The sequence below is a fragment of the Bison bison genome, unplaced genomic scaffold, assembly GCF_000754665.1.
Source record: "Bison bison bison isolate TAMUID 2011002044 unplaced genomic scaffold, Bison_UMD1.0 scf7180017864349, whole genome shotgun sequence".
Taxonomy (NCBI): domain Eukaryota; kingdom Metazoa; phylum Chordata; class Mammalia; order Artiodactyla; family Bovidae; genus Bison; species Bison bison.
In genome coordinates, this window is record NW_011494921.1 from 984759 (window position 1) to 998863 (window position 14105).

General features: G+C 43.4%; 1 protein-coding gene across 1 annotated transcript in view; it reads right to left on the minus strand.

The window, feature by feature from the left end:
• Positions 1–14105, minus strand: part of PHLPP1 (PH domain and leucine rich repeat protein phosphatase 1) — a 201537-nt gene that overhangs the window by 18527 nt on the left and 168905 nt on the right. Inside the window, exons 13-14 of the mRNA XM_010854816.1 lie at positions 8129–8259; positions 4770–4874 (exon numbers count right to left, since the gene is read on the minus strand). Coding sequence (XP_010853118.1) covers positions 4770–4874; positions 8129–8259 — 236 coding nt within the window. The remainder of the gene's footprint in view (positions 1–4769; positions 4875–8128; positions 8260–14105) is intronic.

Here is a 14105-nt window from a genome sequence, read left to right on the forward strand (position 1 = left end):
TCTTGATAAAGAGCAGAGTGCAAAAGTTGGCTTAAAGCTCAACATTCAGAAAACTAAGATTATGGCATCTGGTCCCATCACTTCATGGGAAATAGATGGGGAAACAGGGGAAACAGTGTCAGACCTTCTGTTTTGGGGCTCCAAAATCACTGCAGATGGTGACTGCAGCCATGAAATTAAAAGACACTTACTCCTTGGAAGGAAAGTTATGACCAACCTAGATAGCATATTCAAAAGCAGAGACATTACTTTGCCAACAAACGTCCAGCTAGTCAAGGCTATGGTTTTCCCAGTGGTCATGTATGGATGTGAGAGTTGGACTGTGAAGAAAGCTGAGCACTGAAGAATTGATGTTTTTGAACTGTGGTGTTGGAGAAGACTCTTGAGAGTCCCTTGGACTGCAAGGAGATCCAACCAGTCCATTCTGAAGGAGATCAGTCCTGGGTGTTCACTGGAAGGACTGATGCTAAAGCTGAGACTCCCGTACTTTGGCCACCTCATGTGAAGAGTTGACTCACTGGAAAAGATCCTGATGCTGGGAGGGATTGGGGGCAGGAGGAGAAGGGGACGACAGAGGATGAGATGGCTGGATGGCATCACGGACTCGATGGACATGAGTTTGAGTGAACTCCGGGAGTTGGTGATGGACAGGGAGGCCTGGTGTGCTGCAATTCATGCGGTTGCGAACAGTCCAACACGACTGAGCGACTGAACTGAACTCGGGGGCAGAAGGAGAGCACACCCTGTGAGGAACGAAGGGGCAGAGACAGTAGGGCTCTTGTCAGAAACAAGGCGGAAGACGGAGCAGCAGCGTCTTCAAGACGGACACAAAGACTGTCAGCTTTGCTTCCTATACCAGTGAGAAGAGCTCCCGAAAGTGAAGGTGCAAAATGGACATTTTCAAATGCACATACAAAAGACGGCACTGCGAGAAACAGGAAATACGTGGTGCAGAGAATGGCCTGCCAGATGGAGATCTGGTTCCACACAAATGAAGGAAGCGTGTTGGAAACGACACACAGGTGAGTATATAGAAACGCTTTCTTTTTCTTATTTTAAAAATCCCGTCAGGACAGTGCGTCTCGGGACTTCCCTGGCCATCCATGTAAGACTTGATGCCTCCACTACGGGGGGCACAGGCTTGACCCCTCACTGGGGAACCAGGATCCCACATGCTGCAGGGTGCAACAGAAACACAAAGGAGACAGACAGTGGTTCAACAGGGGACACTCTGCCCCTGGAGTTGTCTTTGCTGATAATGACTGGGATGGGGGTGATGCTGGCATCCAGGGGGTGGAGGCTGAGGGTGCTGCTAAATATCCTACAATGCGCGGGACTCCCCATCCCTCCCCTGCTCTCCAACAACAAATAATTATCTGGGTCAAAATGTCAGTAATACTGAAGTTGAGAAATACTTTGGGAAATAACTGTTTAAAGTAAAAATTATAATAACGTATCCTGGGGTTTATAACAAAAGCAGAGGTAAAACGTGACAATAACGGCACGAAGACGAGGAGAGGGAGTGGAAGTTCACCACGTGTGCTTCTTGTTACACATATGAGAGGATGGACCATAACGAACAAGGTCAAGGTTATACCACAGACCCGAAGCAAACCACACACACAGAGTAGAACCAGTGAGAACAAATGCGAGAGATAACAAGGAATGAGAAACAACCCAAAAGAATGAAGAAAAAGAGAATCAGGAACAGATGAGACAGAAGACAAATGTTACTTAACTGGCAGATTCAAACCTAACCACATCAGTATTTTATTACGTATAAAAATGGTCTAGACACTTCCCCAAAAGATTCAGATTATATTAACAAGTAAGACTTAACCATAGGCTGCTTATAAGAAATATACTTAAAACATAAGGAGACAAATAGGTTAAAAGCAAAAAGGATTAAAAATGATATACAGTGGCCCCCTAAACAACACAGGTTCAAACTGCATGGGTCTACTTACATGCTAATTTTGTTCCCTCTAATACTACTATAGTCCTATACAATCTCTGCAAATGTGGAACCTTGGATATAAAGGGCTAACTGTAATGTGATGCATGGATTTCTGATGGTTGGTTGGTGCCTCTTATTCCGATGTAGTTGAGGGTCAACTATACTACGCTAACACTGAACAAAAGGAAGCTAGAGCAGCTACATTAATACCAGACAAAGTATTTCTCAGCATGAAGAATATTACAGAATAGTTGTTTTATAGTGATTAAAGGGTCAGTTCATCACCAAACTAACATTCTAAATGTTTATGCACATAATAACAGAGCTCTGAAATACATGAAGCCAAAACTGAGAGAACCACAAGGAGAAACCGAGAAGCCTCTAATCACAGTCCCTCAGGCGCTGACAGGCAGACAGAAGATCAGTGAGCACAGTCAAGGCTTGAACATTTTCAACAAACTTGATCTAAATGACAACCTACCCAATTTTTTTCCAAATGCACATAAAATATATACCATAATAAACCATATTTTGGGCCAGAAAATGCCTTAATAATTTTAAAAGATTCAAGTGATTCAAAGTATGTTCTCCAACCACACTGGGAAAATTGCTTAGGAAGAAATTTATAGCTCTAAATGCTTAGAATATTAATACCCTAAGCTCAAATCAGTGACCCAAACTTATTCCTTAAGAAGCTAGAAATTTACAAGCACAATAAATCCAAACAAGCAGAAAATAATAAAAATAAGAGCAGAAGTCAATGAAATAGAACACAGAAAGACAACAAAAAAATTCAATGAAACCAAAAGCTGGTTCTTTGAGAATTATCGATAAAACTGATAGACCTGAAACTAATTTGATCAGGAGAAAAGACAAATGACAAGTTTATCCGGGATGAGAGTCAGGAGAGACATTACTACAGATCATACAGGTGTTGAAAGGAGGGTAATGGTATATTATGGCCAATAAATTTGAAAACTAGATGAAAATGGATAAATTCTTTGACAGACATAAATTACTAAGGTTCATTCAAGAAGAAAGAGATAATCCTATATTAAAGAAATCATATATTTAGTTATAAACCAAGGAAAACTCCAGGCCCAGGTGGAATTCACTGGCAAATACTAGCAAAAATTTAGGAAGAAATAATATCAAGGCTATAGAAACTTAGAAGACTGTGGAATCCTGAAGACAAAATACTCCTCAACTCAGTTTATGAGGTGAGGCCAGCATCACCCTGATATCAAAATCAGACACCACAAGAAAAAAATTACTGTGAATACAGATGTGATCAACAAATTAGCAGAAAACTGAGCCCAGCAGAATATAAAAAGGCTAATACATCATGACCACATTGAAACTTATCCTGAAAATGCATGGTGGATTCAACATTTTAAAATCGATACAATTCATTATCTCAACAGACTAAGACAGGAAAAAATATGATCACCTCAACTGATGCAGAAAAAGCCTATGACAAAAAATCTGATACACATATAAAAACTCTTAGCAAACTAGGAATAGAAGGGACTTTTCCTAACGTAGTAAAGGAAGCCTACATTTTCTGTAATAAACTGTATCACACTCTCAGGGAAAGAGCAAAGGACTGACAAGTCAGACCCACAGTGTGAGTTCCACTCTGTTTTCTGACCTAAGGAAAAGTGGCCAGCGTGGCAGCCACAGTTCTTTTACTTCCCATGAAGGAAAGCGAGCCAGCAGTGCTCAGTCCCGGATGCCATTAGAATCACCTGGGGGAGCCTCTAAAGCATTCCGGTTTAATGGCCCTACGCTGGAGAATGTTCTTCAGTGCTCCTCACCTGACTGATTCTAATGTGCACCTGGGGTTGAAGGCCATTAGCTCTCCTGAGGTCGTCCTGCACTTTCCCGCTCCGGCCCGCCCGCTCCGAATGCGTGGTGTTCCTATCTGTGCCTTAGCTAACTAAATGACGACTATTCTAATTTACAGGCTCCTTGGCTTTTGTGCCGCTGCTGTGCAGTCTCTCAGTTGCATCCGACTCTTTGTGACCCTTTGGACTGTAGTCTGCCAGGCTCCCCTGTCCATGGGATTCTCCAGGCAAGAATACTGGAGGGGGTTGCCATGCCCTCCCCCAGGGGGCTTCCCCACCCAGGTGTCACACCTACGTCTCCTGCATTGCAGGCGGATTCTTCACCCACACTGATTATCAGCACCCCTTCATAAAAACCAAGCCTGCAGAGCAGGATTACGATGATCAAGAAACCAACACTTGCATGTGAGACAGGGAAGGTTCGTGAAAAGAGGGAAGAGAAAGGAATTAAGATGGACAGGACCTGGTGGCAAGACAAGCAGCTGACATTATAGAGAGTGGACATCAAACTCCTGACAAGCTGACTGAGACTGTAAAAAACAGCTCCACAGAATGCTGTCAGCACCGTAAGGGATCGCGAGTAAGGACAATCAAGGCGACTTCTGCTGCTTTAATACTTATCCCTGTTTTGCTTGGTAAACAGGCTTCAGAGAAAGATAAAGGGGCTTTTCAAAAGAGCAGGGATGCATTTCAATACTCACGCCTTCTCCAAACACGGGAGTCTCACAGAGACATAATGTGTCAGTTACACCGTCTCCTAGCAACTTCTCTCACAAAGAGGGTGGGTGTGCTGCCAAGCAGGGCTGAGCTAATGTTCCCGCCTAAGTCATGCGGTGGCCTCCCTCTGGGGAAGCATGCTGGAATACAGGTGGCATGCGGATGTGTGTGCCAGCGACGGGCTTCTCTCTGCCCTGCTACGGTGGGGAGGTGGGCGGGCAAGTTCTCATTCCAAAGTTTCAACTTACTTGTTTTTCACCCCTGAAGCTTCGGTGTAGCCATGGCTCCACACGGCTGGAGCTCCAGAAGCATCTCCTGCCGAAGGCTGATCAATCTTGAAACAGCGGATATTACTGATCAGAGAGACGGAGGAGCCAGGAATCATTAAAACAGAACAGGTGCTCATTGCTACCTTGACCTGAGAAGCTAGACACACCTAAGCTCTCTGTACTTACCGTTTCTCACTGTGTTTGATGTGTCTGAAACATTTATCAGCAGCGAGAACTAGCTATTCATCGTAATGAAAACCCAGGGGCATGCACACAGAGCACGGAGGCCAGTTTATCAGCATCTGACGGCGGGCACTGAGCCTCCACACTCACCGCCCTGGGCGGCTGAGCTCTGCTGGGATGAAAGGCTCTCAGCCTTGGCATGAGAACACGAACTAGTGAAGTCAGGTGTGTTCTCACAACATGAAGCCCAGATGTGAAAAGAACAAAACCTCAGCTACAACCATACTGTGCTTGGGCAACGCGAGAGAGTTCTGCAACATTCATCCTCAAATCCAATACCTGCTCACATCAGCCCCTTTACATATTTACGAAACATTACTGGGGACCTGCCGCTCCCTGACGCTTCCAATTCTTTCCTCACGGGCACAGCCAGCCACGCCGAGACCAATATCATAAAGTTATGAAATAAATGAGGGGAATTCAATAAATTTAATGTTAGCTACATACATATAAACGGGGAGACAAGTTCTTATCTCACCTTGGCTGTGGTATGCTATAATTGGTCCAACAGGACCCTGAACAGAAATATTAAGAGTAAACCCTCAAACGCAGTTCATTAAAAACCAGCCTACAAGAAAGGATTCAATGCCCATGAACATGAAGTCATACAGATATGTGGCAGGTTCTTAATATGCGGCAGGTTCTTAAAGGGCTGCCTACCACATGGCGAGATAAATCCCTGTTTGTAAATGGCCACTAGTTTTTCCCCTATTACTTAAGAGAAAGGGCATACAACCTCAACACCTAAACACTTCTGTCCTGAGACCAGGAATTTAAATTATCTGTTGGCATTTATTAACTCCAAAATATAATAAACACTGAATACCTTTCCCAAGAAGCAGTCAACTCAGAAATAAATCAATATCTAATAATATTAACTTTGATTCTAGAAATATTTGGTGGCAATTTCTTTGAAATTTGAAACTATTTCATTAAACAGAAGTTTCTACTCTTAATTACCAGAAGGCATTCACTTTTTCCTTTATCCTAAAAAGCTAAGAAACATAAATATCACAGATGGTGCCAATGGAAAGTTCTGAAATAAAATATCTCATTTTACATCAGTGGGATATATCCTCTTTTCAAACATATCAATAAAAGGGGTATTTAAAAAAGACCTGCTCTTGTTTGCTTTCCATATGGCCTGGTACCAGATTGATCCATGTACCATGGTAAGCAATGCACTGGGTTTCTTAAGGCATATCTTACAGCTTCTCACTGCATTTTTTGCTTACTTTTCTGAACTCTAGAGAAAAATGGAAGGTTCCTTTCTAAAGACATTTATACTTAAAAAAAAAAACAAAACAAAAAAAAACAAACAGAACAGAGAGCCTTTAAAGAACTCCATTCCCTAGGCTGATTATTAAAGAAAAGAGTAACCCTGTCCCCTGCACCCCAGTCCATTCCGGTGAAGCAGCACTCATCCCCCGCCTGGCTGAACAGTGTGACGGGCGGCCGTCTGAAGTGAGCCGGCGCGGGCTCGTGTGCATCCTGAGAGGAGGCTGAGGGGTCTGGGAGCGGCCGTCTGAAGTGAGTGGGCGCGGGCTCGTGTGCATCCTGAGAGGAGGCTGAGGGGTCTGGGAGCCGGAGCTTTAACCCCGTGGAGGGGTCACCACACGGACCGACACTGCCTTGTGGAGAACAGACTGGCCAGCCCTCGACGGAGGGCCTACGTTACACGTTAGGTGCGGGACCTCTGTGATTAAGGGGCCACAACTGTCTAGCTATTGAACAGAGGGCGGCACTTTTACCTGAAGAGCGCTGTGATGCCACTGTCTGTCACTAACCGTGGTAAGTCCGGGAGCGCAGCGCGCTTCACGGCGGGCGCTCTGGGTGCTCTAGTAACGTGTACTCTTCGGTAGAGAGTTTAACGGGCCCTGTCCTAGGCCTGTATAATAGTGGGGTCATTCCATTATCTATATGGTTCCGCATTTTTTTCTAATTACATCATGAAAATCTCCCCATGTGATTTTATACTCATCCTAAGTGTAATTAGAAACATCTTGATGACTATCCCTAACACATTTCTGATTATTTTTTAGAATAAAATTTTTACCACAGAAAACCTTGATTTAGGTATACGAATACTTTTAAAAGTCTGACACAGCCAATGGCTTTTTTAAAAAGTTATATAAATGGACAATTCTCCATTAGCACCAATTTGAGGGGAAAAATGTTATCATTAAAATATTTTATTTAATATTTCCTTAATACATTAATAAAGCTGCACATTGATCTTTTCATGTAACTATCTGTACTTTGTTTATTAAATGTTAATGTCCTTTGCTTATTTTCTGCTTGAATGAGTACTTAGCATTACTGACTCATACATAACTATATATAACATAAATAACAAAACCAATCTATATATACTGACTTCTCTTGTGATTCCCCCATTCTCTTTTTTGGCCTTAAAAGTTCTTTTCTGGTTTGTGAATACATTTATATGATCTCTTCTTTTAAAAATTATTTCATGTTATAGATTTAACTCTTTAATTTAGCTGGAGTTTATTTTGGTATGCAATAGAAATTTGACTTTTATTTTTCTCCAAAGAGCTGCTTCCATTTATTAACAAATTTTTATACATTTTTAACACAAAATGACATTTCATATTTAACACTCAAAAGTTACCTGTGTAAGGATGAAATATGTCTTGATAATCCATATATTCTTAGTTCTGAAAAGTCCTTTAGACAGTGTGTAGACCACCCTCCCTTAAAGATGAAAAAACTAAGGTCTGGACACACTGAGGGGCCTGGGCTCTGCATCCTGGTAAAACAGTGGAGAGAGCTGTAGGTCTCCTGTGTCTTTAAATCTCCCTTCCTACTTTGTCTCCATTATTCTCATCTCCTTTTGTCTGGATACTTTCTCAAAAACTTTCTAGAAGGACCTATGAGTATCCAATTATCTGAAAAAACTTTCTGGCTGTCCGTCCATCTTGGTGAACTACAGACTCACAAATCACTTCACTCCAAGTCTGTGCAGACAGACCATGTAAGTCAGACACCTCCCATCCCATTTCCTGTCTGCACTGAGCAGCAAGCATCCTCCTCAGGGAACAGGGCGGGGCTGCGGCGCCTCACAAGGGACTCACTTCAGCAGCTCCAGGGTTCTGTGGTCAAGGGCGAGCCGGGGGTTTCCAGTCAGGTCCAGCTCTTGCAGCTTCGGAGGCAGGTTTTCTGGTAATGTGACTTCGCTTAGCTCGTTACAGCTCAGGTCCACGCACTGAAGGAAAAGTGGAAACGAGAAGACATGGTCTGCATAAGTGGTTCAAGTGGCTCTAACGCTCTGCTGCAGGAGAATTGGTCTGACGATTCACTGCACTATGACAGCGAAATGCAGGAACTGTGTCTGTCTGCTGTTAAGCCCTAAACATTTACAATGGACCAGGGCTTCCCTGGGCTCAGACAGTAAAGAGTCTGCCTGCAATTCAGGAGACCTGGGTTCAATCCCTGGGTTGGGAAGATCCCCTGGAGCAGGGCATGGCAACCCACTCCAGTATTCTTGCCTGGAGAATCCTATGCACAGAGGAGCCTGGCAGGCTACAGTCCATGGGGTTTCAGAGAGTCTGACGTGACTTAGTGACTACACCACCACCACCAGCCTTTAACACCTTAACACAATCAGGGTTAGAATTCTATATCTTTCTTTAGCCTATTAATATAAAAATCATAACTGTAGGTACAATTTCATTACATTTCACTTATTCTAGATCTGCACTCTCATCACCTTTGATAGCCTTAATACTTTCAACAGAAGTGCAAGAATTCACTTAATCTAAATGTTAATAATAGGGACATGGTCATCTCGTCCTTTTTGTTGTTTTTCCAATTACAAATAATGGTTGCGTGTCACCTGGACTCGAATGAAACTCTGATAACACTGCCTCGTAACGGGCTATTCTGATAGCATGGTCTGTATACATCAGCACAGAGAAAAGAACACACCACGCAGTGTCAATGCTTCTCCTGATGGTGATGAAACATGAGCTTAAGGACTGACAGGTGTGGGTAATGTAGAAGGCTAAACAGTTGACACAAACGAATTTGGAGGTCAGAGTATTAAGGGGAAAGATTAAAGACATTGTGGAACATCACTGAATTTTATGAAATTGGTTAGCAACATTTTTTAATGTTACCTCTAAAGATTTAATCTTTTACAATTCCATAGACATAAAGTTGCTCCTTCTTTAAATTACCAGATTATAAACGAGTTCAGCGGGGTATCATTTATAAAGGTGACCTTGGGGACAGCGATACAGATCCTAAGAGATGGGTTCACACACCAGCCCGCCCAGGCCCATCTGGTCACCAGTCCTGAACCCCCTGCAGCCAGTTCCTTGCCGTCTAGTTCCACCATCCTACGTTTGCCCTGAGGACTATGACCACTTTCCAACTTTGCTTTCAGCCTCCCTTCCCTCTGATCCACTCCCCACAGTGCTGCCAGGGTGGTTTTCTGCTGTGGCTTGCTCTACCTCATTCCACTCCAGCCTCAGTCTTTCTGCCGCCCCCTGCCGCCCCTCAACCTGCGCCCAAGGTCCTCAGCTGGTCAGCTGTGGCCTTCAACCTGCCTTTCAGCACCTGCCTCCTCTCACGTGGTGTTCAGCTGTCAGAGTGAGCTCTCGTGCCAACCTGTTCTCACCTGTCTGTGCCCTGGCACACCGTCCTCTGTGAAGGGAACTCTTCACGCTACCTTGCTGCATCTCCTCCCACGTCTGATGCGTTTTTAGCACACAGCACAAAGCAGGAGCTCAAACGATGCTTTCACCAGAAGGAGAAACAAACAAATGAATGCCTACCACTTGGTAGGCACTTATTTGTTGACTGAATAAATGAATGGATCTTAATGGATCTGTTAGGATGGGAACTGCAATATACACGTTTAGGTTAAATTCAGTCTAGAGTAAGTAGCACTGCAAAGGAATTGATATGTTTTTAAATGTGACTGCTTCTGCATGAGAAGGTAACTCATTTCATTAAGGGCAGACTGAGTGGAGAAACACCCCTAATATAGCTGTGCACACTTAAGGAGGTTTATTCCTAAAAATTACAGGACGTTGCTATCTGGTGGCAACCTCTGGTGTTAACACAGATAGTAAGTGCTTTGCTTACAAGCACTATTTCCTGTTCTTTTAATAGTCTTCCACAAATGCTTGTTGACTGAATAAGCAAAAGAAGAACTTCAATTTGTAAAAGTGTTAACTGCTCGGTTGTGTCTGACTCTTTGCAATCCCATGAACTGCAGCCCACGAGGCTCCTCCGTCCATAGGATTCTCCAGGCAAGAATACTAGACTGGGCTGCCACTCCTTTCTACATTAATTTGTAAAGGCCCTTCCTTTTAAGTTTATACACAGTATCTCTGATTTTTCTCAACTGGGTTTTAGATTTAGGAAACCTTATTGGCAACACCTTGAAAAAAATGACCATCAGGGTAAAACTTTTTTCAAAAAAATCCTCAATCCACCAATTACTATTCCATTTCTGCAAACAGTAAATTCCCTTAAACACCAAAACTATTTCTAAAATCTGACTTTAATGAAATGCATCCTACATATAAGCTAAGCAATTCCTTTTCATCATTTCTTCTTAAAACTGGTTATGTGTGCCCTTGGGGATTCAGTGGTATATCACAGAGTTACAGGACACCTGGCCTGTGCTTCTGGGGGCGTCAGTGTTGCTTAGAAGACTGTAGAGCCTTCACTTTTATATCAAAACTAAAAGAAATGGTAAAAGAGTAGAACACAAAATTAGCATGTAATTTTAGATCAGAAAGGAGACATCACAGAAGTTTATAGATGACTGCAGGCCATATTCCAGACTTCGGGGCGTATGATCTCACTTCTTCTCCCTGTGGATAGGAGACTGTCGAGAGCATGGCAGTGCCCACTTCCCAGCCAAGCTCTCTGATGACGCACGGCCACAAGTGCTCCTCTCCCTGGGGCGCCTCTGAAGGGACGCTCTCCACACACAGGACTCTCAGAGGGCCAGCTGTCTACCTGTATGTACACACAGCCCACTTCATAAGATGCAAGCAGTATTTGTTGGAAAGGGAGTGGCTTTGTGTTTAGAAGACCTGCTAAAATAATTTTTCAAATTTGAGTTAAAAAAACAAACCAATCTGTCTGAGTTAACACTTTACCCCGACTCTGAGAGAGAGCGACTGTTCAGGCCCAGCTTTCCTGTGGGCTGTGTGGCCAGGGAGGCAGAGAGAAAAGCAGCTTCAATGGCCCTGTCCTGGAAGACACTGCTTCATGCCTTTTCCGCAGCTTTTGTTCCAAACAGGAATGGGTGCCAGATTCCCCAAATTTTAGAAGAATTCCTAAATAACGAATACCCAGACTTCAGGACCAGAAAGACAACTGTTTCTGCTTCCTGGTTTTTGGATGTTTCAGTTCCTAGGTGACCTGTTGAGTCTAGAAGGTCAGCTAGCCCACCCAAACCGCCACCTAACTGGTCCCTGGTGTGTCTTTATCTCCCTTACCCTCCTTTCTGAAGAATTAATGCCTTTTCTTTCACCCACTTTGACCCACCACTTCCCCGTGTGCTTTGTGTTTATGACTGAGCTGGTTCTCTTGCCCTCATCCCGCTTCAGAAACAACAAACATGGCTTGATTCCAAGGGAAATTCAACTTCCTGGATCCACTGTTCTCAAGAGTGTGGCGTATTAAACACACTTCATACTCCATTTCCCAGGGAAAAAAGCAGTCCTAGAGATGACGTCCCTCGACTTATCCAATTGATTTATTACTTCACAGCACAAACATGAAAATAACCTTCTGGGAAGAACTTAAAACATTTTAAAATATGCTGTTCACCTAGTGGCCAGAATCAGGACCCTACAGAAAAACGAAAAATTTGACAAAAGTTGCTGGTATATGTTTAAATTTCATCTGCTGTGTCACACATTAATTTCACCTGCTTAAACCACACTTCAAAAACGGTAGGAATATGTCACTAATTGGAAGTAATTCAACGAGGAGCTTGGGTTTTGTTGCAAAGCTGCTACACTATCGATGTGGCGGCCGTGGAGTGAGGTGAGGGGCCCCTGGGCGAGAGGGGCTGAGGGCCGCCCAGGTGGCTCCGCTGCTCCCTGGGCCGCCAGCACTGGGGGCCTAGACGAGGACGTCAGCCGGGACCAGCCAAGCCACGCCTGGCTGACGTGGTGACTCGAGGGCCAGGTTTTCCTCTCTAGCTGATTGACGGCGGATCTGTACCCAGAAGGAGGTGTGTTTATTTTAGAATCAGAACAGAACACGACCTGCTCCAGAACACAGGACTGGTGGTGGGTTTCGAAGAAGGTGCCGAACAACGGTGAAGACAGTAATCCCAGGGAACAAAGCTTCTGCGACTGGGTGCGCTTGAGTGCACCAGAAAACTCTACAAAATTAACTTTTTTCCTACTAACTTACATGACCTACTGGCCCACATAGAGAATTTGTTGCCTGACGATCACTCTGCGAGATCTTGCTAAATGCACCAAAATGAGGCAAGCCTACACCTACGTTTTACCCAAGATTAGGGGAGGCATGTGGTCTCTGTTCTAGGGGTATGTGAATAATGGCCTAATTTTACAAGTTTCAAAAATTACATTTTAGTATATATATTTTAGTAAGAAAACTTGTTTATCCTTTTAAATGATAATTGGTTTTAAAGCTTTGGTAACAAAGCTGTGAACAAGCCCTCTCCTTTAATGTCTTAAGAGATGAGACTGCTCACAGAGAACTAGCTAAATACAACAGGACCTTATTCTTCTTTAACTTATGTTATCTCCTAATGTTTATAATTGCAATAATTTTAATACTTTTTATGAAACACCTTACAATTACTGCACTTTATTTTCAAGAAGCCTTAAGAATATAACCTAGGATTACTAGTGTCAGTCACTCAGTCACGTCCAACTCTTTGCCAACCTACGGATTGCAGCCTGCCAGGTTCCTCTGTCCATGGGATTCTCCAGGCAAGAATACTGGGGTGGGTTGCCATTCCTTGTCCAGGGGATCTTCCCTCCAAACCCAGGGATCAAACCTGGGTCTCCTGCATTGCAGGCGGATGGATTCTCACCATCTGCAATAAAATTCTGAACCACAATAAAATTTTAACATAGGCTAGAGTATTTCAACTTATAAAAAATGATTTCTTTTATATTAAAAACATGCTTTGGGGCTCAGTTTGCAGTAATGACTCCGGTATTTTATCATTTGTTTACAGCCACTACTTTTATCAGGAGCTTTCTTTTGATGGTTTAAATGTGTGTAAATACTTACACAGCTACTTAAAATAGTCTCATATGAAATATGAATGAGTTGTTTCTCATATGAAATAACACTAAAATATCAACCCAGAGTTCTCAAACAATGTAACTATTACTTTTTCAATAACACTATCTGTCCAGGACTGCAAAGTTCATACTTTTGTATGTAAAGGATACTTGATACTGCTCATCACCGCCCCCCCTGAAATAAAACCCCAACAACAAACATCTCTTGGTCATGGGACTGCTGGATCAGAAAGACTGGGCATTTTTAACATAAGGAAAATGCCAGGATATAATATCTGGGATTAAAAAAAAAACTATTAAAAAATAATACCAAAAGTAAAGTTTTAAAAGTGGCTCTAGGACTTCCCTGGTGGTCCAGTGGCTAGGACCCTGCATTTTCACTGCCAGAGGCCTGGGTTTAAACCCTGGGGGAGGAACTGAGACCCTGCAAGCCACTGCTGCAGCTCCGGCCACACACCGCCCCCCACCCCACAACGCAGAGGCTGCCAGCAGGGCACAGAGGACAGATGCAGGGAAGGGGTGACATGAGACTCAACAGCGCTGATTTAAAGGCCGGGAGCCCAAGCAAGGGCCTAAGAGAAAGTCTGCTTTTGCAGGACAACATTCACATTGTGCAAAACCTAGTCAAAACTTGAAAAATGTAAACGTCTATCCACATTTTAAACCAGATACTTAAAAACAAAAAAATCAACAGCTAAGAGTTCGGTAACATTAAAGGACAGGTGCAGACAGTAAGAGCAGCACACGGGAGGCTAACCGAGAGGCGGGGTGCACAGGACCCTGTTTAATGAGC